The sequence below is a fragment of the Aristolochia californica genome, unplaced genomic scaffold, assembly GCF_029961685.1.
Source record: "Aristolochia californica isolate CCGP_79_NKW_82.1479 unplaced genomic scaffold, dmAriCali1.0.hap1 SCAF_1, whole genome shotgun sequence".
Taxonomy (NCBI): Eukaryota; Viridiplantae; Streptophyta; class Magnoliopsida; order Piperales; family Aristolochiaceae; genus Aristolochia; species Aristolochia californica.
Window position 1 is genome coordinate 517,543 of NW_027181770.1, and position 22,414 is coordinate 539,956.

At 38.9% G+C, this 22,414-nt stretch overlaps 2 protein-coding genes across 2 annotated transcripts; one reads left to right on the forward strand and one right to left on the reverse strand.

The window, feature by feature from the left end:
* Positions 1–5,249: 5,249 nt before the first annotated feature.
* Positions 5,250–16,085, reverse strand: LOC137956076 (beta-adaptin-like protein C). The gene is made up of 15 exons (XM_068803431.1): positions 15,869–16,085; positions 14,149–14,346; positions 12,730–12,843; positions 12,367–12,617; positions 11,297–11,432; positions 9,499–9,678; positions 9,316–9,408; positions 8,927–9,138; positions 8,771–8,834; positions 8,478–8,657; positions 8,126–8,218; positions 7,608–8,008; positions 6,898–7,087; positions 6,612–6,815; positions 5,250–5,775 (listed from the first exon to the last, which is right to left on the reverse strand). The coding sequence occupies exons 1-15, from the start codon at positions 15,953–15,955 to the stop codon at positions 5,479–5,481; spliced, it is 2,700 nt and encodes an 899-aa protein (XP_068659532.1). The 5' UTR covers positions 15,956–16,085; the 3' UTR covers positions 5,250–5,478.
* Positions 16,086–17,378: 1,293 nt separating this feature from the next.
* On the forward strand, positions 17,379–21,956 carry LOC137954942 (uncharacterized). The gene is made up of 4 exons (XM_068801836.1): positions 17,379–17,748; positions 18,443–18,513; positions 19,403–19,541; positions 21,680–21,956. Exons 1-4 carry the CDS (start codon positions 17,604–17,606, stop codon positions 21,742–21,744), a joined length of 420 nt encoding a protein of 139 aa, XP_068657937.1. The 5' UTR covers positions 17,379–17,603; the 3' UTR covers positions 21,745–21,956.
* The last annotated feature ends 458 nt before the right edge of the window (positions 21,957–22,414 follow it).

The window sequence follows — 22,414 nt, forward strand, 5'->3', positions numbered from 1 at the left end:
AAAAAAAGAGGGCTCACCCTACGAGAGTGGATTGTGGGAAGATAAAAAAATGAGAGATAAGGGGGAGAGAGAGAGGGAGAGAGACAGAGAGAGATGCTTCACACCCTTCATAGCAGTGAGGAAGACAGTGATGGAGGTAGGCAAATATGGCCAGAAAGAGGAGGGAACAACATGGAGGTGGCGAATGACAAAAGAGTTGTTGGAAAACGACGATCACTCTTTTGATCTGTCTCGTTTTCTATCGTCTCTGCATCATTCTGGAATTTCGCACACAGAAACGGAAGAAGAAGAACGTCTTCATATAACTCTATTTGTATTCTTTTATTTCTGCTTCTTATTGTTTTACATAGTTATACAAGTATTTATAGTGATTAAGAGTGAATAATTACCACACAAGTCTCTGTTCATTGGCAAATTCATTGCCACACATGTTGCTATTTCTCTTGCTATTTCTCCAATCTTCTTGCCAGTACAACGAGCTTATCTTCAAGAAACCAACTTAAGTTGCCAACTCAATTCTTAATCACGAAGCTTCCTTGAGTTGGGCTTAGATCATGGATCATGATCAAATTTATAATCCAACACCCCCCTTAAACTTGATCTTATGGCTCCAAGTAGATTCCTTAATTTTTGTGAAGTCTTTTCTTTCTTTTGTGCTTTTCTTCATAGACTTGTAATGTTCCTTTGAGTTGCTTGAACGTCGTTTCTTCCAAAATTTCAATTATTATGACGATGTGCGAAGTATTTTCTTTATACATCTTCTAACTTTTCACTATTTCTTTTTAATTGATTAGAGACAATTTCTAGTCTAAAATAGACTCAGATGTTTTTATATGTAAGGATTCGAATTCACCTCGTAATGTTTGGAGACGGACTTTCTTCACCTTCTCGACTCCTTTAGAAGAGATTTGTAACTTCTTCTACTTCTCTAAGAAACACTCACAAGAAAAGATACATATGCATGGTCCTAATGGAACTTACATGTACGAGTAACATCTAGTTTGGTATTCTCAAAGCTTATACATAAAGTCCAAGTTTAAGATTCATTCACTTAGGAGTGGTATGGGTAGTGAAATACCAACTAGATGAAGGTTCCAAGCTTGAAAATACCTATCATCAGAAGCTATATTATACTAATTGCTCGTACCTACCTTAATCTTATAAAAAATATTTTTTTGTCTTTTCAAATCATCTGTTAATTTTTATATTTAAAAAAATGGTGGGGAATACAGAACAATGTTTAAAAAAATTAAAAGCAAGCCTGCACTAGAAGCCTCATGCAGGAGTGTGTATTTGCCTTTTCGAGTTTTAGCCTCACATCGCTCAACACAGTAGAGACTAACGAGCTTAATTTTTTTATTTTTTCTTACTTTGTGGTTTATATCTATTATATGGATGCTTGAGTATAAAAATTTGAGTGATTATTTTTCCCCGTTTAAGTCTTTTACTACTCCTATAAAAAAAAAATTATGGAAATCCAGTCCATTAATAGGCTTGGCTAGAGAAATTAATCATGAGTTCTCGATTGAGCAAAAAATCTTTCTTCAGCTGATAAGAAGGACGAATCAATCCCTCCAAAGTCCACACGATCGAAGTTAAGTGACAGTGGGGAACTGTTTCATCACCACAAAGAGGAAGAAATTTCCTCGCATGGGTCGCGGAAAAGTGTTTGGAAAGGTTCTAGCTTTGCTGCCTTCAATTTCATCTTCTGTTGTTACAAGAGCAACGGTGGCTTTGTAGACCAGAACAGTACGATTCCCATTCACATGATTCTTTTGACATGGAAAAATAGTGAAAGTAAAGAATGAGAATTGGTGGGTATCACATTTTGATGCAGAGCTGCAGATCCCACTGTCAGACATGCGACTGCATCAAATGAAAGCCCTGTCGACTTTGTCTGAGAGTTTCACATGCTCACATCACAGACTCCTGATGCCGCGAGGCCTTGGAAAAAAATAAAATAAAAGCATCCTATCCATTTAAACAATAAATTATTCCATTCTTCCTGTACTAATCTTATTCTAAGAGCAGAAGTTTGTAGATCAAACTGTAAATGGCCGGTCGCCCATTGATTTAATGGCAGAAAAATGATTCGAGAAGATATAGAGACGGTAAGTGAAATTATCATTAATGTCAATATGGAAGTTACAGTGATAAGATATTCGTCATCAACATCTCATGACTGAATTGAAGATGGGCTTCATGCTGCATCTCTGGTTATTTGCATCGTACGATCGTCACTGCTTCAAACGAGAAGTCAGGTAGATGACATGCAGCAATTGCAGCGCCATTACTGGACCCTTCGACATCTGCTTTTGAGCCTTCTTTCAGAGCTCCAGTACAACAACTGCGCGTCATAAATTGTGGAACTGACGTCAGTACATCATGGGTGCGGCGCCAAATCAAAATTTAGAGGAATTAGAGTACTGAGTAGGAGAATTTTACATTCAGAATCAGTCGTGATCCAGTGGCCCATCCTCACGTAATCGTCTCCTTTCGGGCTAGTGCAAGATTCCTTAATGATACATGCATCAGAATGCTGCTTTGATGGAGCTCCACGGGCTGAGGAAGAGGATGACAGGGACAAGGGAGACAAGGCAGAAGAAGAAGTGGAACAGCCGCCCACTTCCCACCTGAAACTGATCTTGCTGGAATTGATGCTCATCTCATCTAACGGAGCCTCAAGGGCACCTTTGTTTCGGAAGTGCAGAACCTTCAAAATCACAAAATCACTATTAGAACGACTGTTTCAACATCTATTTAAGCTGTAAATCTGAAATACAATATAGCTCATGTATTACCTTCCATTTTCTGCTTCCTCTTATATCCGCCTTAGCTGCGGCTGCCCATCTCACGAGTTCCTTCATCCGAGAAAGAGCTCGCTTCTTCCTGTTCACGGACCCATCGCTACTGTAATCCGTTCCCTGTGAAGCTGTGGAAGCTGCATCACAGATTGGTAGAACTTTACTTCCTACATGAGCAGGCTCTGCTTTGTGGCCCATCGTTTCTTCTTCAACTGTTGGGTGTAAGCAATCCCTTTTCACGTAAAAGCTTCTAATGTCCTTGAATTTCAGGGTAGTGAAGGGACGGCTCCTACTGTTAACCCTGCTCAATAAAACAGTGAAGGATTCTTTACATGCCACATCCACTTTCTTCAGTTTGATTTCCCCGCAATCCTGTTCTTTTGCTTCTTCTTCAACTGACGAAAGAAAGAGAAAAACACATGAATTATGGGTCAGAAACTATCTAGAGATCGATGGCTTGGTTAAACCAAGTTTTCAAAAAGACATGGGTTACGTTGCAGTGTAATATACATCGTAGCATCTTCTTCCCACTTGAGGTCCTCAGAGTGCTGGGCGGTTCTTGTGACATCCTGAAGAGCCATTTTGTGATCTGAAACCAAGCAAACGAAGAAGAGATCACCAAGTCGGCCATAAGAACATGTTACCAATATATAAACCCGTCAGAAGCCAGAAGATTACAAAACCTCACCTGCATGGGTGTCTGCTGTTATGAGCTGTCTGTAATAAAGAAAGGAAGTCCCAAAGCGATAAGAAGAACGAGCAGATTAAGATTTAGTTGCTGTTAGGTTCCTGTCTCTTCCGAGCGGTCAAGATCGAGACAGAGAAGACAGATTTGGCTGCGAACAGTAGAGAAATGAAGAAGACAAGCCGGGAATCGAATGTATAGATGTGGGGTGACTAAGCCACTGTAAGAACATGTGGAGGGTGAGATTCTCTGCTTTAAAGGATTCAAGATTATCTGAGGAAATGACTCAATGTGAGCAAGGATATATATATTTATATACGCAAATGGAAGTGTGTGTGTGCGTTGGCCTCCTTGGTAGCCATGTTCAAGGGAGCTTAAGCTGTGGAAGAGCTAGATATTTCTCAATAAAAAACTGGTTTATCTGTGCCTGCACTTTTGGGTACCATGTGTGGGGGCCAACAGCTCACATGGGAATGAAAAAGGAAGGAAACCAATTGACATCATTTTCTTTCTGTAATTTATAGCCACCTGTTGGGATTTGACCCCAGCGTCGTGTCCATCTTCCTCGCCGTGCAGAGGAGTCAGATCCGAGATGAAGGGTGGGATGAATGGAGAGAAGAAGACGAGCAACGCTGCGTTGATTCAGGGAGGGATGTCTCCTCTGTGCCTGTTACGGAATCACAAATGGGTAGTTGTGAAAGGATCATGTGGTGGGTTTATTTGCCACGTAAAATTAAAATCTTTCTCTTTGACGGAAGATATCAATCTGAGAACAGGGACTTGAAGAGTGTTGTGGTTGATTAAAAAGTCAATTTAGTAAAAAACAACAGGTAGAGTTCTTGAGAGGGAAAGTGGGAGAGGGATGACCCAGAAGGTTCTTCTGTAGATCGAAAGAGGTTAATCAAAGATAATCAGGGATTACCAATGCAAAGGTTGGCGTGGAAGCAGCAGATGGGCGACAAGTGGCATGGATTAAGAGAGATAATCACGGTTTACTAAGGGTTCCCATGTGAAGTTTGACGTTAAAAAAAGGTCTTCCTGGTACAGTGTGGAGTTGAAAAAGGGTATTCAAGAAAGATGAAACCGAGACCGCAACTATTTCCGGCAAGGGCCGTGGATTTGAATATCTTTTCAAAAGGTCAAAAGTATCTTTGTGGGTGATGGGAATTGAGCCGACGTCTCTCTTACCACCAAACTACAACCACTTCATAGATGAATGGTTTCTTTCTCCCAATCCATAAAAATTGTTTCCAGAGAAAATCATGGAAATTCCTTGTAATTTATGACAGAAGGGATGGTAATTAAGGATCATTCTATCTCGATTGAAAAGGCATTTGCCCCAAACTAAATTAAGAACCTGTCAACTACCTTGAATGATCATAGACAGCGTGAAACTTATAACAGGAGAAAAGTTGTACAGCGGACCTTGAATCCAGTTCTTGACTAAAATAATCAGATGATTTCTATCTAGGTCATCAATTAGCAGAATAATTGGGTGAGCATTAAATCATACTGACATAAGCCTCTCGCTTTGGCTAAAGGTTATTCGCGTATAAACACTGCCCACCTTTCATTCAATTCGAGCATCAAGCACAAACAGGCAGCGGGTATCTTCTCTTTTTTTTTTTTTTTTTTCTATGAGAGAGCACTTCAACTCTGAAATTGACAGTAGATAGTGACACGCTCACGCTTGGTCAGAAGATGGCGCACTGCGTCGTTTGCACTATGTACTGGTGAAGGCAAATAACGATGAAAAACACTTGCAGGGTCTCTGTATGAGAAGATGCTTCATCTAACAGTAAAAACAAAAGAATCATATAAACACATTGCATTAATGCAGCTCGCAAGTTGTCATCCAGAAATTTAATAGCCTCAACAACCCAACCCCCCCTCTAAGCAACTGTAAAAGGAGAAACGACAAAGAAAAGTGAACAAAAAACTATCTAAACCATACATTTTACAAAAACTACAAACATCAACAAAAATTTCTCATTTGAGTAGAGCCTCGATCCCTTCAAAGAAAAGTGGAGCCATTTCGGGGTTTGGCGTCTTGACGGCACATTTGACACCAGGGGTCCCGACAACAGCAGTAATCTCTACCAAGAAAGGGGTACTTCGGGGGGCCTTGGCTGAGAGATATAGTACCTCCTGATTCATGTTCCTCCGCTTAGCAATGAAAAACACATTTGATGCAGCCAGATGCTCAATTGTAACATCCATGCTCTTGATCACATGATTTGGCAAGTCTTTGGTAATCTCATTAGAATCAGGAAGAGACTTCCACGTCTGCACGTTTGAAAAGCATGTTTAGTTACAATAGAATATTCGTGCCCGAAAAAAGGGCCTTAAAGAAACCTGCCTCCCAAGTCAAAATAAGAAATCGAGTTCATACAGACAAATGGAAAAACTTCACATTGTGGCTCTTTTCACTTGACATTTAACCCCAACTTTACTAAATACTTCTCTACCTGACCTACCATCTCTCCATCTCTCCATGCTCTCGACATACATTTTACCACCACTAATGAGACACACCACCTAACATCTTCAATCCAAAACTCATCATGAACCATGCCTCACAAACTGACAAGGAAACACCAGATGGCATAGGTAATCATGGCTGTGCTCGTTATGGCAACCAATCATAGTATTCAGGCTGATGCTGGTGAGGTAAATATTTAGACTCCATCAGCCACAGGACAAGGTGACAGAATGGTCATCCTCTTGCCAAATCAAGAGATACAGAGAGGGAAAGAGGGTATACATAGATTAACTAGCGAGTATATCCTACATCTCCTTTCAAGAGAAATAGGACCACTTTTGAAGACATGATTTTGTAGATTAGAATTCTAAGCAAAATCAGGGGTAATCATTGTTCAAGAAAGTCATCTCAAAATGGATAACTACTCAAGAGGCATTGACAGTGAATTGGAGAAAGGAATTGTGTGTGTGTGTGCGTGTGTGTGTGTGTGTGTGTGTGGGTGTGTGTGTGTGTGTGGGTGTGAGAGAGAGAGAGAGAGAGAGAGAGAGGGAGAGAGGGATCACCTCGGTAAAAACATAGGAAAGCAAATGAAAGATTCCCATGAAAATAAAGATACTAAGAAGTGGAATGAAGTGCTGACCTCAAGAAAGGTTGCCCGCTCCATTTTACCATCTTCTGTGAACAATACATGAAGGGAAATTTTATCATTAAAATACCACACTGGCTGTTGATTGTTTTTAACTGCAACCTGCAGAAGTGTGGTTGGAGGTCCAGCCAAAACATTCTGAGACATCACCATTGGCAAAAGAGTCCTAACTGAACTTCCAGGTAGCAATTGTGGAACCTAGCAGAGGCAACAAATCACAATTCCAATGAATAAAGAACCAAATGAGAGAGAGACTTATCATAAGAGGAAATGAAGATACCTGTAGGGGCCCAGCAGCAGCAAGACCAAACGTATTTTTGTTGAACTGTATCATGAACCCATCAAGGGGAACCTGAGAGAAATTCTCAAACAGCATACTGTAGAAAATTTGACCATCACGCCATGTAAGCTGTGCACTTATCTGTAAACCTTGTCCAGTTGATGCAGGTAGCAGTATGGGTAGAGGAGACCTGAATAGACATCGCATTAGAAGACTTGTTTTTCCCATGGATTTAAGTACATATGCTTACATTCGATCCTTGGTGCCTTCAGAAGCCTTCATTCAAATTAACAAAAGATTTGGAAATACCACAAACAGAATGATGGGTTGCACTGGGCATGCCATGCCAGTAGAATAGAACGAGTTAAGCTACTAAACAAAGCTGCAGTTGGGGAACTCAGTGGAAACAATTTGCTGCTTCCGCCTCTCTAAGCTCCACAATAGTGGAGCAAATGGGATTAGATACCCCAGTAGTCCTAATGTTTCGAAACATCATAGAAAAGGAAAGATTATAAATAGAAAATTAAGTTGACACTAGATGAAAACATATTGCCAGATCACCCGAAATCTTGCCAAAGAAAACGATATGATACAACTCAATTGATTTGAAAAAATTGAATACATGAAGTTTTGAAATGCATCTAACGCATGAAGTTAGGTCCTAGCTGCAGAAAATTAGAGACTATACAATTTTACATTCCAGCCCTTACCCAGAGGGTGCTGTTGGCTCGTCAACAGGGACAAGAGCCCCATCCAAGCCAATCAAATCTCCAAGCAAATCTGGTACAGGTGCTGCTGTAGCAGGTGGTGCAACTGGAACCTGCTTAGTTGGGGCAGCTGAAACTCCAGTAGAGCTCGATGCAGATGGTGCTGCATCAGCCACATGAGAGGATGTTTCGGAGTATCCAGCTTCACTGCCATCAGGATACTCTTCCTCTTCAGGTCTCTGGATCGCTGACTTAACACGGGTTACAAAAGCATCTGGAGGCTTGTGATACACAGAAGCAAGTGTAGCAATATTTGCCAGAAGTTCATCAAGGAGAGAAGAATCAAGCTGGTTTGAATCATCACTGATCACAGGCTTCTCAGCTAAAACTACATCTTTAGCAGCCTGGGGTCAATAAAAAAAGTAGAGACTTTTGATATGCTTAAGATAAAAAGGAAAAACTTCAAGGATTGGTAATCAGTATGAACGAATTGTTAGTGCCTAATTATTTCAACAGTATACCTCAGGATCAGTAGAAAGGAGGCGCCAATATATATAAGCTCGATCTCGGAGATCTGGATTATCAGTCTCCACAGTTGCATTATTCAGAACAACCTGCGGGATAATTGAACCATATAGAAGGTCTGAAACCAACAAAAGTAGTTCTGAAGAACCGATCACTGGAGAATTCATAAGAAGTTTCCAGAATGAAAGAAAAGGGTCCTCACTTTATCAAATTTATCAAGCATATGCACCCCACATCATACAAAAATTGACATAAACTACAAAAGGTGCCTACTGAGCTATAAGATGTACACCCATCTTGAATACTTAAATAAGAAAAATTACTAGACTAGCCAGACAATAAATGCACCTGAATCATCTGTTGAGGCCCTTCAGTTGGCTTTTTCAGAAACAGTTTAACTGTAGCAGTCAGCAATTGCAGCTGAACTAGTGGAGGCTCTTCTGGAAAGCTCTCCAAGAAGCTCTCAAGGAGTTCATCAGCATTATCAATCCTTTCTGCATATTCACCAATTATCCAAATCATAGATGCCTGCCACAGCCAAAGCACATAATTATTCCTATTTTTGGTCCAGGCACTCAAATGACAGAGCACATCACCCCATATGTTTCTTCCATACCAATATAAAAAAAAAAAAAAACTACCTTTGCCTCTGGCTCATCCAAAGTATCCAAGCTCTCACAGAGGGTGGCAATGATGGATTCATAGCTGCCCAGAAATAAAGGTTCATATTAGAAAGTTGAAGAAGACTTCTGTATATAAGAACATAATGTAACAAAATGGACTGGTTTGCAACTTACGTATTTGGATATCTCCTGAAAATATCCTTTATGACAATGATTGCCTCCTGAACAACATAATTTACTTTGATTTTTATAAGCTCAAGCAACACACTAATGCACCTTTCTGCAGCTCTTTCCAGTTTGATGGCACAACGACCAATAGCACGGACAGCTTTTCTTACAAAATCCACATCTACTTCTGTAGCATACTCTTTAAACTCCAATAGAACCTACAAATACACAATTAGTGTCCTAAGGAGACAAAAGCTCCCTCGATATTCAACCAAACCCACCAAATTATGCTACTGTACATTTTGTCTTTCAAAATTTCAGAAAAAAAACATTTCTGGTTCATTCAAGATGGAATGGCAAAGCATTTCTGACACAGTTAACATAAGTTTTTGTACCTGGTCTATGTTCCTATCTGATGCAAGCTTTATCATTATCTCTAACTTTTCCATCTTCACATAGATCGGATCATTGTACTTGCAAAAAAATACCTAAAAGAAAGTATAGTACAAAAGAATTGAATCAGGCAGGCCCCATAGAATACAAGTTTGGATTAAAAAAATTGCAGATTCAAGATTTACCTTGATTTCATGTGCAAGAATGGTAGGCCTCTTTTGCACAATAAGACTGATATTTCTCAGAGCAACATACTGTATCTCAGGTTCAGCAGAAAGTAATGTAACTAAAGGAGGAGCCATTTTTTTACAGAGATTTCTAACCACATCTGTACTAGTGATAAGTTCCATTTGCTGAAGGATCATCTGCATAAATGTGACGTAAAGAAATAAGCAGATAGAAGATAAAAGCCTAAAAGCTCAATGTTACACAAGGAAACTATCAAATAACAGATCAGGGCCCTTGGAAAGTAGGAGTTGCTGTTGTCCTGTGGTTCTTTGGAATAAAACAACATTTGAAAGAGCTTCTACTTCCACCCTCAGTATCATTGAAAATATACTACAGTCAATCTTAGAGAGGGCAAGCATATACAATAGCCTCCAACCATTCCCTATCCATAATCAGGAGGCATAGGAAGCTAATTCCTACCTTTGTTGCCCAGTCGCCCACTCGTGCAACTCCTTGGCTACCTCCCCTAAGAGCAGATTATATTTAAACTATGACAGCAGTTCAACTTGGGAAGTGGGGAAAGCTGGCTTGGGAGGAATGACAAGAAATCATGAAGGCTCTATCCTCCTGATCTTCTCAGGCCCTATTAAAGAGTTGTGCCTCAGTGGATGTTGGAATTAGGGCTTCAAGGAATAAAATTTTACAACCAGAATTTCTCAGCTGAAGTGACAGTAGAGGGAGACACAGCAGCGGGAGTTGTTTCGAGTGTGAGAATGGAAACTAGGGCATGTGTGAAATCAACATTGAAAAGCAAAAGAGGGAGGCACTTCAATTGCCACTGGTTGGAAGAAAAGAAATCCCCACCACCCTATTTTCCAAAAATAAACTCCCCTCAACCTTGGAGACTTATCTAATCTTTTAGAATATTATGGACATGTATGATCAGCTTTATGTCTAGTGGTAACACATGCTCAGGACTGCTAATCATATTCACATGCCTTTGCTAAGGAAGGTGCCTTTTGCTACTCTTGCAGTTGGAGACTCCTTCCCCATTGCTGTGTGAGGATTAATTGGAGGTAAACAAGTAGTGCATCCTCTGGCCAAATGATATAGGTCATGCTTGTGTGCCTTCAGTCTGAATAACTTGCACTCAATTAGGGCAGAAGCTACAGAGGCAAACTGACCCAGCAAGGGCGGTGGTCTCCAGGGGTCTGGTGGCATTGTTTGCACATGGTCACCACGATTCCATTAAAGGGGAGCCACATGCCTTTCTCCACCGCCTTTAAATCTAGACAGACAACTCCTCTAAGCAATCAAGTCGAGTTACAGATCCATGCAGTAATTGCATCTCTTTGGAAGGAGAAGTAAATTGTTGAGCCCAAGGAGGGTTTTGTGCCCTCTTCATTGTGTTAGAAAAATGAATTACCACATCCTCAGAGTCATCAGCCATGATATGTCAAATAACCCGACAACTGAACTTGGAGCGGAAGGACAGAAGAAAGGAGCAGACTGGGGAACATAAAACTGTCAAAAATCACTCAATGAAATGATCTTTGACTTGTCAGAGAGGACTTGCCCATTCAACTTTTTCTTTCTTTTTTATTGATAACAGTAACAAATTTCCATTAAGGAAATAACTCCTGGCATGAAAATCAAAGCATCAGAAGAAAAACATCATTGAATGACTACATTATAGTAACAAGACAATAATTGCCAAACAATGACTGCACAGAAAGAACTGACCTGACAACAGTATCCAAGAGACTCTAAAAATTAAGGTAGCTAATAATGCTGCCAAACTAACAATAAACTCACCTTGACGGCTGATAATACAACTGCACAGTTTGCATGCTGCAGACGAGGGGTAACTCGCTCCACAATATTCTCAGCCTCACGAGCATCAGCTGCTTTATATTTGGAAAGAGCATCTAAAATGAAAACTTGACCCCATCTGCAAACCATAAGAACATTCAAACTCAGCAACAGGACCAAAGGCAACCGCCGCATAGTCTCATCAAATATGTGCTCAGCAGCAACACATTGTTGGATTTCTCTCCCTCTACAATTATTTTTTATTTTGTTTTGTTAGTCATCTTGTTGTATCTCATATGAATGGTAGTTCTGAGTACCTAAGGAGCCTTCTTAATGAATTATTTTTCGCAATTTTATCAAACACATAAGCTTCACATGCAAAAGCAGATCCCAACTTTTTATGCATCATTTTCTCTAAGCTTGGCTAATAGATCGTACATCTATCCTGTTAGCTTCATGGAAAATGAAACTATGTCAAAATTGTTCAAATGCATTATACTGAGATATCCATGGGGTAAAATTCAACTTTTGATAGTCTATGTTAATTCATTTGTCAGTAAGGAATTGACTCTTTTTTTTTTTGAAAATGTGTGCATTTTTATAAACCAAAAGGCAAAAACAGACAACATCAACAACGGAAGAATTGACAATATTTACTTGTTGAATATGTTAATATGAACACGTGATACAGAAGAAAGAAAGGAATTAAAATAGAGAGATGGAGAAAGATATATTTATATTCATATACCCACACACACACATTTAGAGAGGCAGATATAAACACACACACACACAGAGTGAGAGAGAATCTCAAAGATGGAAGGATTCTACCAACAAAAAAATTCAGCTTTAAATAAAATAAAATAAAATAAAATAAAATAAAAAAAGACAAATGCAGCCCGTGTAGCAAATAGTAACCAACAAAATGTAGGATGTGCAGAAGCAAACTTAGAGATTTACTAATGTATGTTTTTGTATGCATCCATCTGATAATATTCCAATATGAATTCATGTAATGCCACAGAAAAGAAACTATGAATATCCTACTAATGTAAATAGCCGGAAAAACTTACTCAGTGCACTCATTAAGAGCAGTAAGGAGTTTTGACAGAGTATGACTGGTGACCTCAAAAATTGGATGACTGCTGCTCTCTTGAATCTCCGCAAGTGCGGCCACAGCATTTGCAACTACCATTGGGTTGTTATCAGAGATCAGATCTTTTAAGGTCTCAAGAAATCCTCTATCTTCTACCAGCTCAGCATTTATATCATAAAGTTTAGCAACACAAATAGCTGCTGTCTTCCGAACATAAGGATCATCATCCTATTTATGAAGTCAAATGAGAATGTCATGATCAACTAAGATGAGTCAAGCAACATGAAAGCAATAAAAATAAACAACTGGAAAACTCAATATGAACTAACAAAAGATAAACCTTGAGGCATCTTTGAAGAGGATCACAAAGATATTCTGTAATTTTGTCAACACGGATGCATCCCATAGTCCGGACAGCTAAAGCACGGATCAGTGGATTTGGATCCTGAGAATCCTGCGAGTCAATGGAATTTAGTTAACAGCAGATATATTATGCATTAAGAAATTGTTTTGGTCATCACCATGTAATTACAGACAAATTTAAGACACTAATAATACCGAGAACAGGATTAAAAAACAAAAAAAGCCTTCAAAGATTCACTCTGCTAAAAATGAGGAGGTATAAAGAGGCAAATTAACCAAAATAATATACTGCAGCCACAACTCAATAAAACTTTTTAAAGCAAAATAGGAACTTTACTTATTTTCTTTATCAGCTGTAATGTTAGGTATCCTAATTGTTGAATCTCTTCCTCACACAAGCAGGCAAAGATATCACCACACAAATCCGTTAGACTCAGGCATCAGATTGGAAATTTTCAACTCAAGCATCTCTTAGCAGCATAGATTAATTATGGCACTTCTGATAAGACGAAAAGCTGTGACAAGCCTAATTACATTATCATTGAGAACTTTCACCCTATAAGAAATGAGTTTTTATTACACCTCTTAATATGTAATAGGCAGTCAAACCAGTTAGCAGAAGCAAAGCATTTGTAACATGGAAAACAAAAATATCTGGACAAGTAAAAGTTACAGTATTGGATAAATAAAAAAATATGAACTACATACAAAAGAAGCCATGCAGTACAAAAGTACAGCACAGACATGCTTTGCCAACAGATTAAGGATATGAACACACTTTGCAACACAATCTTGTAAAGCTGCAATAAATTAAGTTCAGTATCATGGGTGCCAACTTTAGGCACCTGATGCAGGACGAGCACGTAAAGCGTGAATTTTAATTGTTGTATCGGATATCGGTTAATTGCTGCAATTAGAAAGAGACAAGAAGAAAATAGAGAGAAAGAAGAAGAATTGGGAACGAGAAATAGGAGAATTGAGAAGAATAATTTAAAAATATTAAAAAAAAGAAGAAGAAGAAGAATTTAGAAGGAGAATAGAGAAGAAAGAAGAAGAAGGGGAAGAAGAGGAGAAAGGGGAGGGAGAGAGGGAAAGATCTGAAACAAGGAGATTTCAAAAATTCATTATCAAAGCTGCCTTCAACATCCTGTTACGGCCTATAAATAACTAAAATTAAAATTTAAAATGAAAATAGATAAGTTCACTATCTGATCCAATCCACTAAAATCAGAAAAATAAACTAAAATTAAATTGAAATTTAAAATTCCAACTGGATAATATCACTATCTGATCAAATCCAGTCAAATCAAGAAAGATAAAATAGAAATAATTTTAACCATAATTGGTGGATCCACTGGGGCTCAATGGGCATACTGGCATCCCCACCAGCACCTACCTTCACAAAGGTATTCACTGCAAGAATGGCTAGGTCAGGCTGGCTTTTAGCATAGTTTATGAGATATAAATAGACAAGCTTTTTCAGCTCCAAGTTCTCTGTCTGCATGCAGTTCACAACATCCGTGAACAATGATGAGACATCCTTCCCAACAGTCATTGCAGCAATTACTTTTTTTACAGCATCCTTTTTCTTATCCTGAAAAGTCACTCAAGTATGGTGAGCTTCATAGCATATAAGTGGAAGGCTTGCAGGAAGTATGAAACTAAAATAATTATCAGCCAGGAGAGGGAATCATCATTAGTAAAAGAAATAATATGATGATAACAACTACTCATCATTATTAAAAGAAATAATATGATGCTAACAACTACAACTACATCAACAGCAGCTACAAAAACATTCGTTGTTCATTACAAGCAATCACAGAAAATAAGCTATAAAACCCAACTATAAATAAATGAGTAAACTCTAAACAACACTGATGCGATTAACATAGTTGGCAAGGAATAATCTGGTTAATGTTCATTACGCAAATATCATTTAAACAGAATAATTATCCAATTCCAAACCCATCACAAGTAAAATTTTTATAAATTAGAGAACTATTCAGTAATATGATTTGACAAAGAAACAAAAATAGAAAGAGTCTTCTACAATAATAATATACAAAAGAAGGCTACCAATGATGCCAACTTGTAGTTCCTCTTCTCTACAACTGAGCATGGAAAATAGTATACTGGAAACATTCTCAAAGTTTTCCAGATGTAAGTTGAAAGTGTTCTTGCGTATTTTTGTTTCAACCCTAGATAGTATCAACTAAGCAATTGAACCATCAGAACAAAGGCCTCAAAGAAATGCACAAAGTGCTGTTGTTGGTGCCAGATAATGAGTTGCTTAAAAAAGCAACCCACCATATAACCTAATTCTGTTTCCTACAAACAGCAGACTGGATTCAATAAAATATGCTACTCCTATCACCCTACACCAATATTTCAAATTTATACAGGCAAGGAATTTTTGCAGGAACATGATAGAGCATGCAGATTAGAGTTAGACAAAGTAATGCACATAAAAACTTTTAATGAATGACTACATTACATTTGGCACAGAACAAGTAACTAGCGTGTTTTTATCAAGTGGAGCTCCTGTAGTTTGACAAACAATACTCACAGGAGGTCTCCTCCACTTGAAAATGAAAATATCTAATAAAAATAGCGCTAATGCAACGAACGGTTCTAGGAGATGAAAAAGTTATGAATATAGACCACGAAAGTCCAATTCTGTAAAGGATCGAGATGCCAATCCTCTCTATAAATTCCAATGGTTTTACAAACACACTACCTACTTAATTATCTCTTAAGCATCGAAGATAGCCAATTATAACAACTTTTCCCAAAACTTTGACCGTGGATTCCGCTGATCCATTTGATTCAGGAGAATCACCACACTTATATCAAATACTTGCAATAGAAAAACAAAGACAACAGAAACGGTATCAACGCATAAAAATCAACGTCCGTTGGCACCGCCAATCACTAAAGCAAATCCCCATACAAATGGAATTTAACGACAATACTAGCGGATCTAAGAAGATCCTACGGCATCAGCTTCAAATATAGATAGATCCGCGAAATGCAGACCTAACAGAGGCAAGAGATGTACGAAAAACTACATAATGTTGTCGTTCGCAAAGATAGGTTTCTGAAAGAGGAATTACCTTGTACTGGGAATTCAGCTCATCTTTGAGCTCGGGGATCTCACCCTTTTTCGTGGTAGAGAAATATTTGGAGTCGTGCCCACTCATCAGGCTTTACCGCTTACACTTCCCTCCCCTCGCCTTGGATCGCCGTAGCAACCACGGAAGAAAAATGGCGATTGGCAAGTGACCGCAACTGCGCCTTGTCAAATCCAAGGAGTCTAGTTCTCTGCTAATAAAAACGAGTGCTGAAGATGCTATGCGTACTGCGCACCTGATTAAAGAACTATTTGGACCGCGAACAGAACAATCCGGGTCCGAGATATTAGCTCAGGCCTGGGCCTAAACCAAAACCAACTTACCGTAAAGAAACCCAAAACGGTCAATTCTATTTTCTCAAAAGCCCATTCTTGATGGGTCATGTCATACTACTATCCGAACTAGGAGCTACGAACGCCAGTGTTCAGACTTGGCTCGGAAACAACTCTCGCACCTGGAAACCTGAGTTGAAACAGTGGACTCGGATCGGAACTCACGTAGCCACTCCATCCCTCTCTCACCCACTTTTATTATCCCCTTGTCCATAACCAGAACCCGAGACAAATTAATTACTTTTTTACCCCACTCTCCCTCTCTTCTATCTGGGGTTTATTAACATAAGTGTTTACAGCACGGGTCATGGCGATAAAAAGAAACTAACAGCATTTTTACCTGTACAAATTTGCAACTCCTGGTCGTCAATAGTATCCACAGCCGTAGCTGCCCCTGTAATTGAAGAAGAGGCGGAGTTTAAGCGACCAGAAAGGCAGGCCCGGCAGGGGCGACCTGAGAACACATGAAAATCGGCGAATGGCTGTGCAAGGTGCCATCTCTCGACGACGTTCATGTGCTCCCAGGTCGCTCCGGTTGGAGCTCCCTTCTCCCTCTACTTCTCTGTTCGACGAGATGATCGGTCTTCTTTTATATTCAGCGTTTTGGGTCTGCTAGTACTACTACTTCAGTCTTCGGATGTACTGCAACCAGTTGCATCGGACATGGAAGTACACCTCTGTACTCGCATCTAACCTTCCCTGTACTGCAACTAGTCTTCTTCGTCTTTACGACACATTGCATGATTTGAAAGGATATTAAGTGTTTAGGATGATCTTATCCTTTTTCACTCTTCTCAATTCTTCGAATACTACCCAAGTACTGAGAATGTAATACGTACTGCTGATATTTGTGAGACCTCGGGTCATTTATGTAAATTTTTTCTATTTTTTGTTAATTTGAAATTTACTAAATTTTATTTTTGGGAAAAAATTTAATTATTTTTTACCCTATTTATTTCCAAATTATCTCATTTGAACCGAAAATAGTATAAATAATAGACGGGCTCTCCTCTTTATAATACTCAAATTATGTGTGGGTCCTGGCCGACCTTTCTTGGTAAGTAAAGCATTATTCCTCGTGGGCCCATTTTGCTTCCAACGTTAACGGTCTGTAGTTTTTTAGTTTTGCAAATTGAGACTTGAGGGGGAGCACGATCGGAGTCGGCGGGCGACTTCTATACAGCTAAAGTGGCAGTAGACACGACAAAAGAAGCTGCTGACAGGGAAGCTTGACAAACGGAGCCACAGATAGGGAAGCTTCACGCTTCCAAATCTTCTTCCTCTTCTCGATATAGGGTTTTTTCGCGATTCTGTCTTTTCTGGTGTTATGGAGTTTTTGAGTTGATGGAAGCCTGTACCTTGATATATTTCTAGTTGAAGCTGGTATGGAAAACCATCAATCATGGCGGCTGAGATTCTCTTTCAGAAATGCTACAATCGTCGTCTGCTTGTTTAATCTTGCAGCAGTCTTTCTCCTGATTCAAGGTTTCCTTGGAGGCTCCGGCCGGAAAACCTCCGAAGATGTGTTGGGTACGCCGACATCCTTTTTTTTCTTCTTTTTTTCTTCTTTTTACCTGGATTGCTAAGTGTTTTGTTTTTTTGCGTGGAACGCAATCACGCATCGATGCTTAGACTGACTTACCGTCGGACGCCCCCTATTTTCTTTCGAAATTTAATCATTTGAATTTTAACAATTTCGTGAAATTCTTGCCCTCTCCTAGCTGTTTGAAAAATCAAATGAGAAACATTTTAACTCCTGTCCTCGCGATATTGCCTGCTTATGCAGTTCATTGTAGAAGGCTTGGGGGATTAGGAAATACTATTACATGACTTACCCGTTTCATTGAAAGAGAAGAAGGAAATGTTGGTACCGTAGCTTCTAGAAGCTATCTGTGCATACATGCCGGTTTTATCAAATTGGGATGCATGTCATTTCTATGCTTTAAGCTGCCATTTGATTGGACGTTTCTCCTGTATCGTGCATGTATCAATTATTGGTCCAAGTTATGGTTTTTATTGGAAAAAAACTTCCTTTCTAATATTTGAATTTGATGTGTCAGTCTGCATTTGAAGTTTTTTCGTCTCATACAATCCTTAAGTTTCCGAGTCTCGGCAAATTACAGTTTACTGTAGTTTTTTCATTTATCAATTTTTGGTGTATTGGATAATAAGCATCATCTAGTGCTAGTAAATTCTGCTTCTATTCATCATATTCTATATGCAGCACACCGGAGGTACATCATGGAGGCTGAAGGGTTGCGCCGTGCAATGGAGCCCTTAGAACTGATCAAGAGAGTACGTATAGTTTCAATAGGAAGTGAGAGAGGTAATTTTGTTCTGGGACGAGACCCCCTTGGCCAAGTTTGGCTGTAATTTTATTTAAGTACAAAGGACTGGTGGCATCGCTTGAAATTCCAAAAAACCTGCTAGAAAATGTTGAATGCACCTTTTTGTTGTTTATGTGCATTGTTTTTCTAGGTTAAGCTAAAGGCTTCTCCTTGTTATACTTTTTGGGAAGGCAGGTTCTGGAGTTGTTTCTATTTTAGGAAATAGTTTTGGAGTGCCCCAAACTGACTCTTGACCGACTGTCTTTTGAAACAACTCGTCATTCTTAGCAAAGGCACATATTTAAGCTTTTCTGGGGTTTCTACTATGTCCTGAGGAGGCAGTAGCATATTTCTTTTTTAAAAAGGCCCATGACCCAAAAAAATGGTTTGGTTGGATGATCTTATCTATTTAATATTTTTATGGATTAGATAGAGCACAGAATTTTTTACATGGTCTTTTTATTAGCTTTTGGCCTCTCATTGAATATAGCCTGATGTATTCACCGCTTGAACAAGCATGCATCTGGGATTCAGTGTCTTACTTTGGCAGTTCCTACTGACAAAGAAGTCTGTAGATCCAGTATTTTTCATCAGGTTCTTCCATAATTTGGTTGAACTAGGCTGTGCTTGAGTTCTGCTTGTGTATTAAGCCCAATAAATTCCATAGTGAGGAAGAACCTGGTCTGTGGGTAATCAGGGAAAGAAGGAGAGAGATTAAGAGATGTCTAAATACTAGGTTCACAGTGTTGGTCCACTTGCTGAAGCGCTTCTGGAATGAGTTTTATTCTTCAAATAGGTTGTTTCTTTATCTATGATTTTTCCTGAATTGAACACAAAAACCTAGTTTACTTACCTAGGTGAGAGAGATAAAAGAAGAAGCATACACGGATCCTGAAACATCAGAGCAAGAAAATGTTCCCAGGAAGACCGCAGCAGTTGATCTTTCAAAGAGGTTGCAGGATTTTCGTATTCTGAATGACGCTAACAGTAAGAAAGGTGAGAACATGAGATCCTTATTCTGTACTTTACAACTATTTAAAGTGGATATATGTCTGAATTGTCATGGTAGAGATTAGAAGTGATGAAATAGGAACAATGTGGAGAGATGGAGGCATTAACCACCAGTCTATCCTCATGGAGAATGCTAGAAAAACTAGGCCCCACCAGGTGGTTTTTGAATATTTTAGTTGACTTTTTTGCCCAGCAAACTTGTCATTCTATCTGAATATAATGTTTTCAAAGTGTTTTTAGTGCTTGGAAGAGTTTCCTTGTGAGAAGAATGTTTTTTGATTTATGCCCCTGAGACAGTTCCTTTGGGAATACTTGTGCAACACTTCACATTAGAAACTGGGTATTGGATTTTTTCTTTTTGAAATGGTGCAAAGCTTTTATTAAGAAAGTAGAATTAATACAGCATAATATACTAGTACATCATAGAGTAAAACATAACATACAAGAGCATAGTTTTCTTCTGAGATCAAGAGAAATCCTAGTACAGAGGGTAGCTTTGGAGACTCCGGATGTAGCTAGTTTGTCTGCAACCGAGTTGGCAGATCTGGGCACTTTGCTCCAAGTGATGCCCCACTCAGTTGGTTGAGCAGTGGTATTAGATTTCGACTTTAAACCAAATACAACACCGCAACTGATTCCAACAGTACAACCAAGACAAAATCATTCTGGTTAGGACTTACTCTGGATAGAGTACCTATTGAGGGAAGAGCCTATGGCATTCAATCCTGTGAGATTTCTCTTAATAATTTTATTTCTTGATACTGCATTTTTCTCTAATTCCAATAGGTTTAGAAATAAGCATTTGGATTATTTGAGTCTTATTCTTGTAGTGAGATTAAGCCATATTTGCAACTCACATCATATTGCTCATGATTATCTTGGTCCTTGCAACTTGTTCCATGAGCCATCAACTAGTCAATTGAGCTACTTTCTATGTACAACTGATATAAATAATAAAAGATGCAAACTAATTCAGTGAATAAAATTTTTGATAATTTTTTTGTTGAAATTATGGAAATTCGCAGCCAGATGATTGAATCCGTTACATTCATTTACTGGATTAGTTAATCTATCTCTGAGTTATCTCAAAAAAAAAAAATCCATCTCGGAGTAAATGGATTATTAACGATACTGTTTTGATGGCTTCTGGTTACTTGTTTCAATGCATCTGTTATTCCGTTGGTAAATGCTGAAACAAATATGTACCAGCTCAACCAATTTTAATGATGCAATGAATAGCTTCACAAAGAAAGCACTTTTGGATTGACTTGACTAGCATTCAGGAGAATCTTCTTCTTAGTATCTTTTTTTTTGTGTGAAGTATGTTGTTGTTTCAGTAGTTTCTATTATATCTTACTAGTAAGAGGTTGACAATCTCTTCGACTGGTCAATGGGTTGCTAATAGAATCAGCTTATACATACACATTTACAAACATTTAGATTATATAAGAAATGGAAAGTTGTGTGGTTTGTTCTTTGGGCTCCACATCAAGGGGTCGTTACCGTGATCTTTTGTTCAAGTGTCGAAATGTAAGGGTTATTTATTTATTTTTTGGGTGCATGTGTAGAGCACCAGTAAGAAAAGAGAACTGAATGATTTTATATTCATCTGACTTATTTTTAGACCCTGTAGCTCCTAATTAGTTCTTTCCATCTATGCAAAAAATGAAATTTTCAAAACATGCCAAAATTGCTACAGTTCATCCATGGGTTGTCAGAGTGGTTCCGTCTACTCTTGTAGGTGGTAGTTTTCCGCACTTAACAGATCGGTCTGTTAGGTTGTATTGGCTAGCCGCTGTCATTGTATCAGAGTTGGGCACGACACGTCCCGTGTTCGAATCCCGTGAGAAGCGATCAAGAACGGGCAGAGTGGTGTCAGAGTGATTCCGTCCACTCTTGTAGGCGGTAGCTTTCCGCACCTAACAGATCGGTCTGTTGGGTTGTATTGGCTAGCCGCTGTCATGGGCAACATCGGTTGACTGTCTCATATATCTCAGTAGTTTTCTTTCTCCTTAGTAAAAATTATTTCTTCTTTTGCCATCCATGTATCGAAGTCTCATGCTAAGGGTGCCATGTAACGTAAGTGATACTTATTTTCATGTGTCTTCTGTTGGTTGTTCCAGCTCTGGAGGAATGGCGGAAAAGGAAAATGGAGCGAGCAAGGCAGCGGGAAATGGAAAAAATCTAACCGGTGCTATGCAAAGATAATACTTCTTCAATCTCTTCAGTCTGGAGAATAAGTTGTTATTTACGGCTTGCCGTAAGGTTGTACATTTTCAGCCACTAAGTTTCAGGCAATCTGCATCATCTGAAGTGACTCTCCTGATATCAGGATACCTGCAAGTTTGTTATTCATGTAATCAGGCTATCTTATATTAAGCTGTTTGTCTTCTTTTTGCACATATTGCATGACGAATTGCTTCTGGTAAGTGATGATAAGCCTGTAAATTTCTGGAAAGTGTTCGTTTGTTCGTTCAGTACCAAAGACCAATCGGATGGTAGATAGTCGGATTCGGAACCAACTGCAGTATCAGAATCGGATCTAAAATGGGAAGCTGGATTGGACTGGTAGACATTGAAAAGTACCCTTTGAGAACCAATGCGATCAGCTTCAGCTGAGATCACTGAATTCTGCAGCTCAATTTTTCTGATAGGGAGAACAGAAAGATCTGTTTATTTGTTTCCGACGGATTCTCGAACGTTGCGATTTTTCTTGTTTTTTGACTGCCGCAAGCCGATTACTGTTTCCTCGTATTGTTGGTTTTTCTAAACTCAACGCCGTTTCTGAACGCAGAATTATTCATTCGAGGCGACTACTGCAATCTCTATTTTCTAAACCGATTTTCGTTCAAACAATT

Excerpts from the sequence above, each read along its gene's own strand:
- LOC137956076 (XM_068803431.1), bottom strand. The coding sequence starts at position 15,955 with ATGAGTGGGCACGACTCCAAATATTTCTCTACCACGAAAAAGGGTGAG. Across the intron at positions 8,658-8,770 it reads TGGATGAGCCAGAGGCAAAG|GCATCTATGATTTGGATAAT; the intron begins GTAGTTTTTTTT and ends TGGCTGTGGCAG. Across the intron at positions 7,088-7,607 it reads GAGCCAACAGCACCCTCTGG|GTCTCCTCTACCCATACTGC; the intron begins GTAAGGGCTGGA and ends ATGTCTATTCAG.
- LOC137954942 (XM_068801836.1), top strand. The coding sequence starts at position 17,604 with ATGGAAAACCATCAATCATGGCGGCTGAGATTCTCTTTCAGAAATGCT. Across the intron at positions 17,749-18,442 it reads AACCTCCGAAGATGTGTTGG|CACACCGGAGGTACATCATG; the intron begins GTACGCCGACAT and ends TTCTATATGCAG. Across the intron at positions 19,542-21,679 it reads TGACGCTAACAGTAAGAAAG|CTCTGGAGGAATGGCGGAAA; the intron begins GTGAGAACATGA and ends TGGTTGTTCCAG.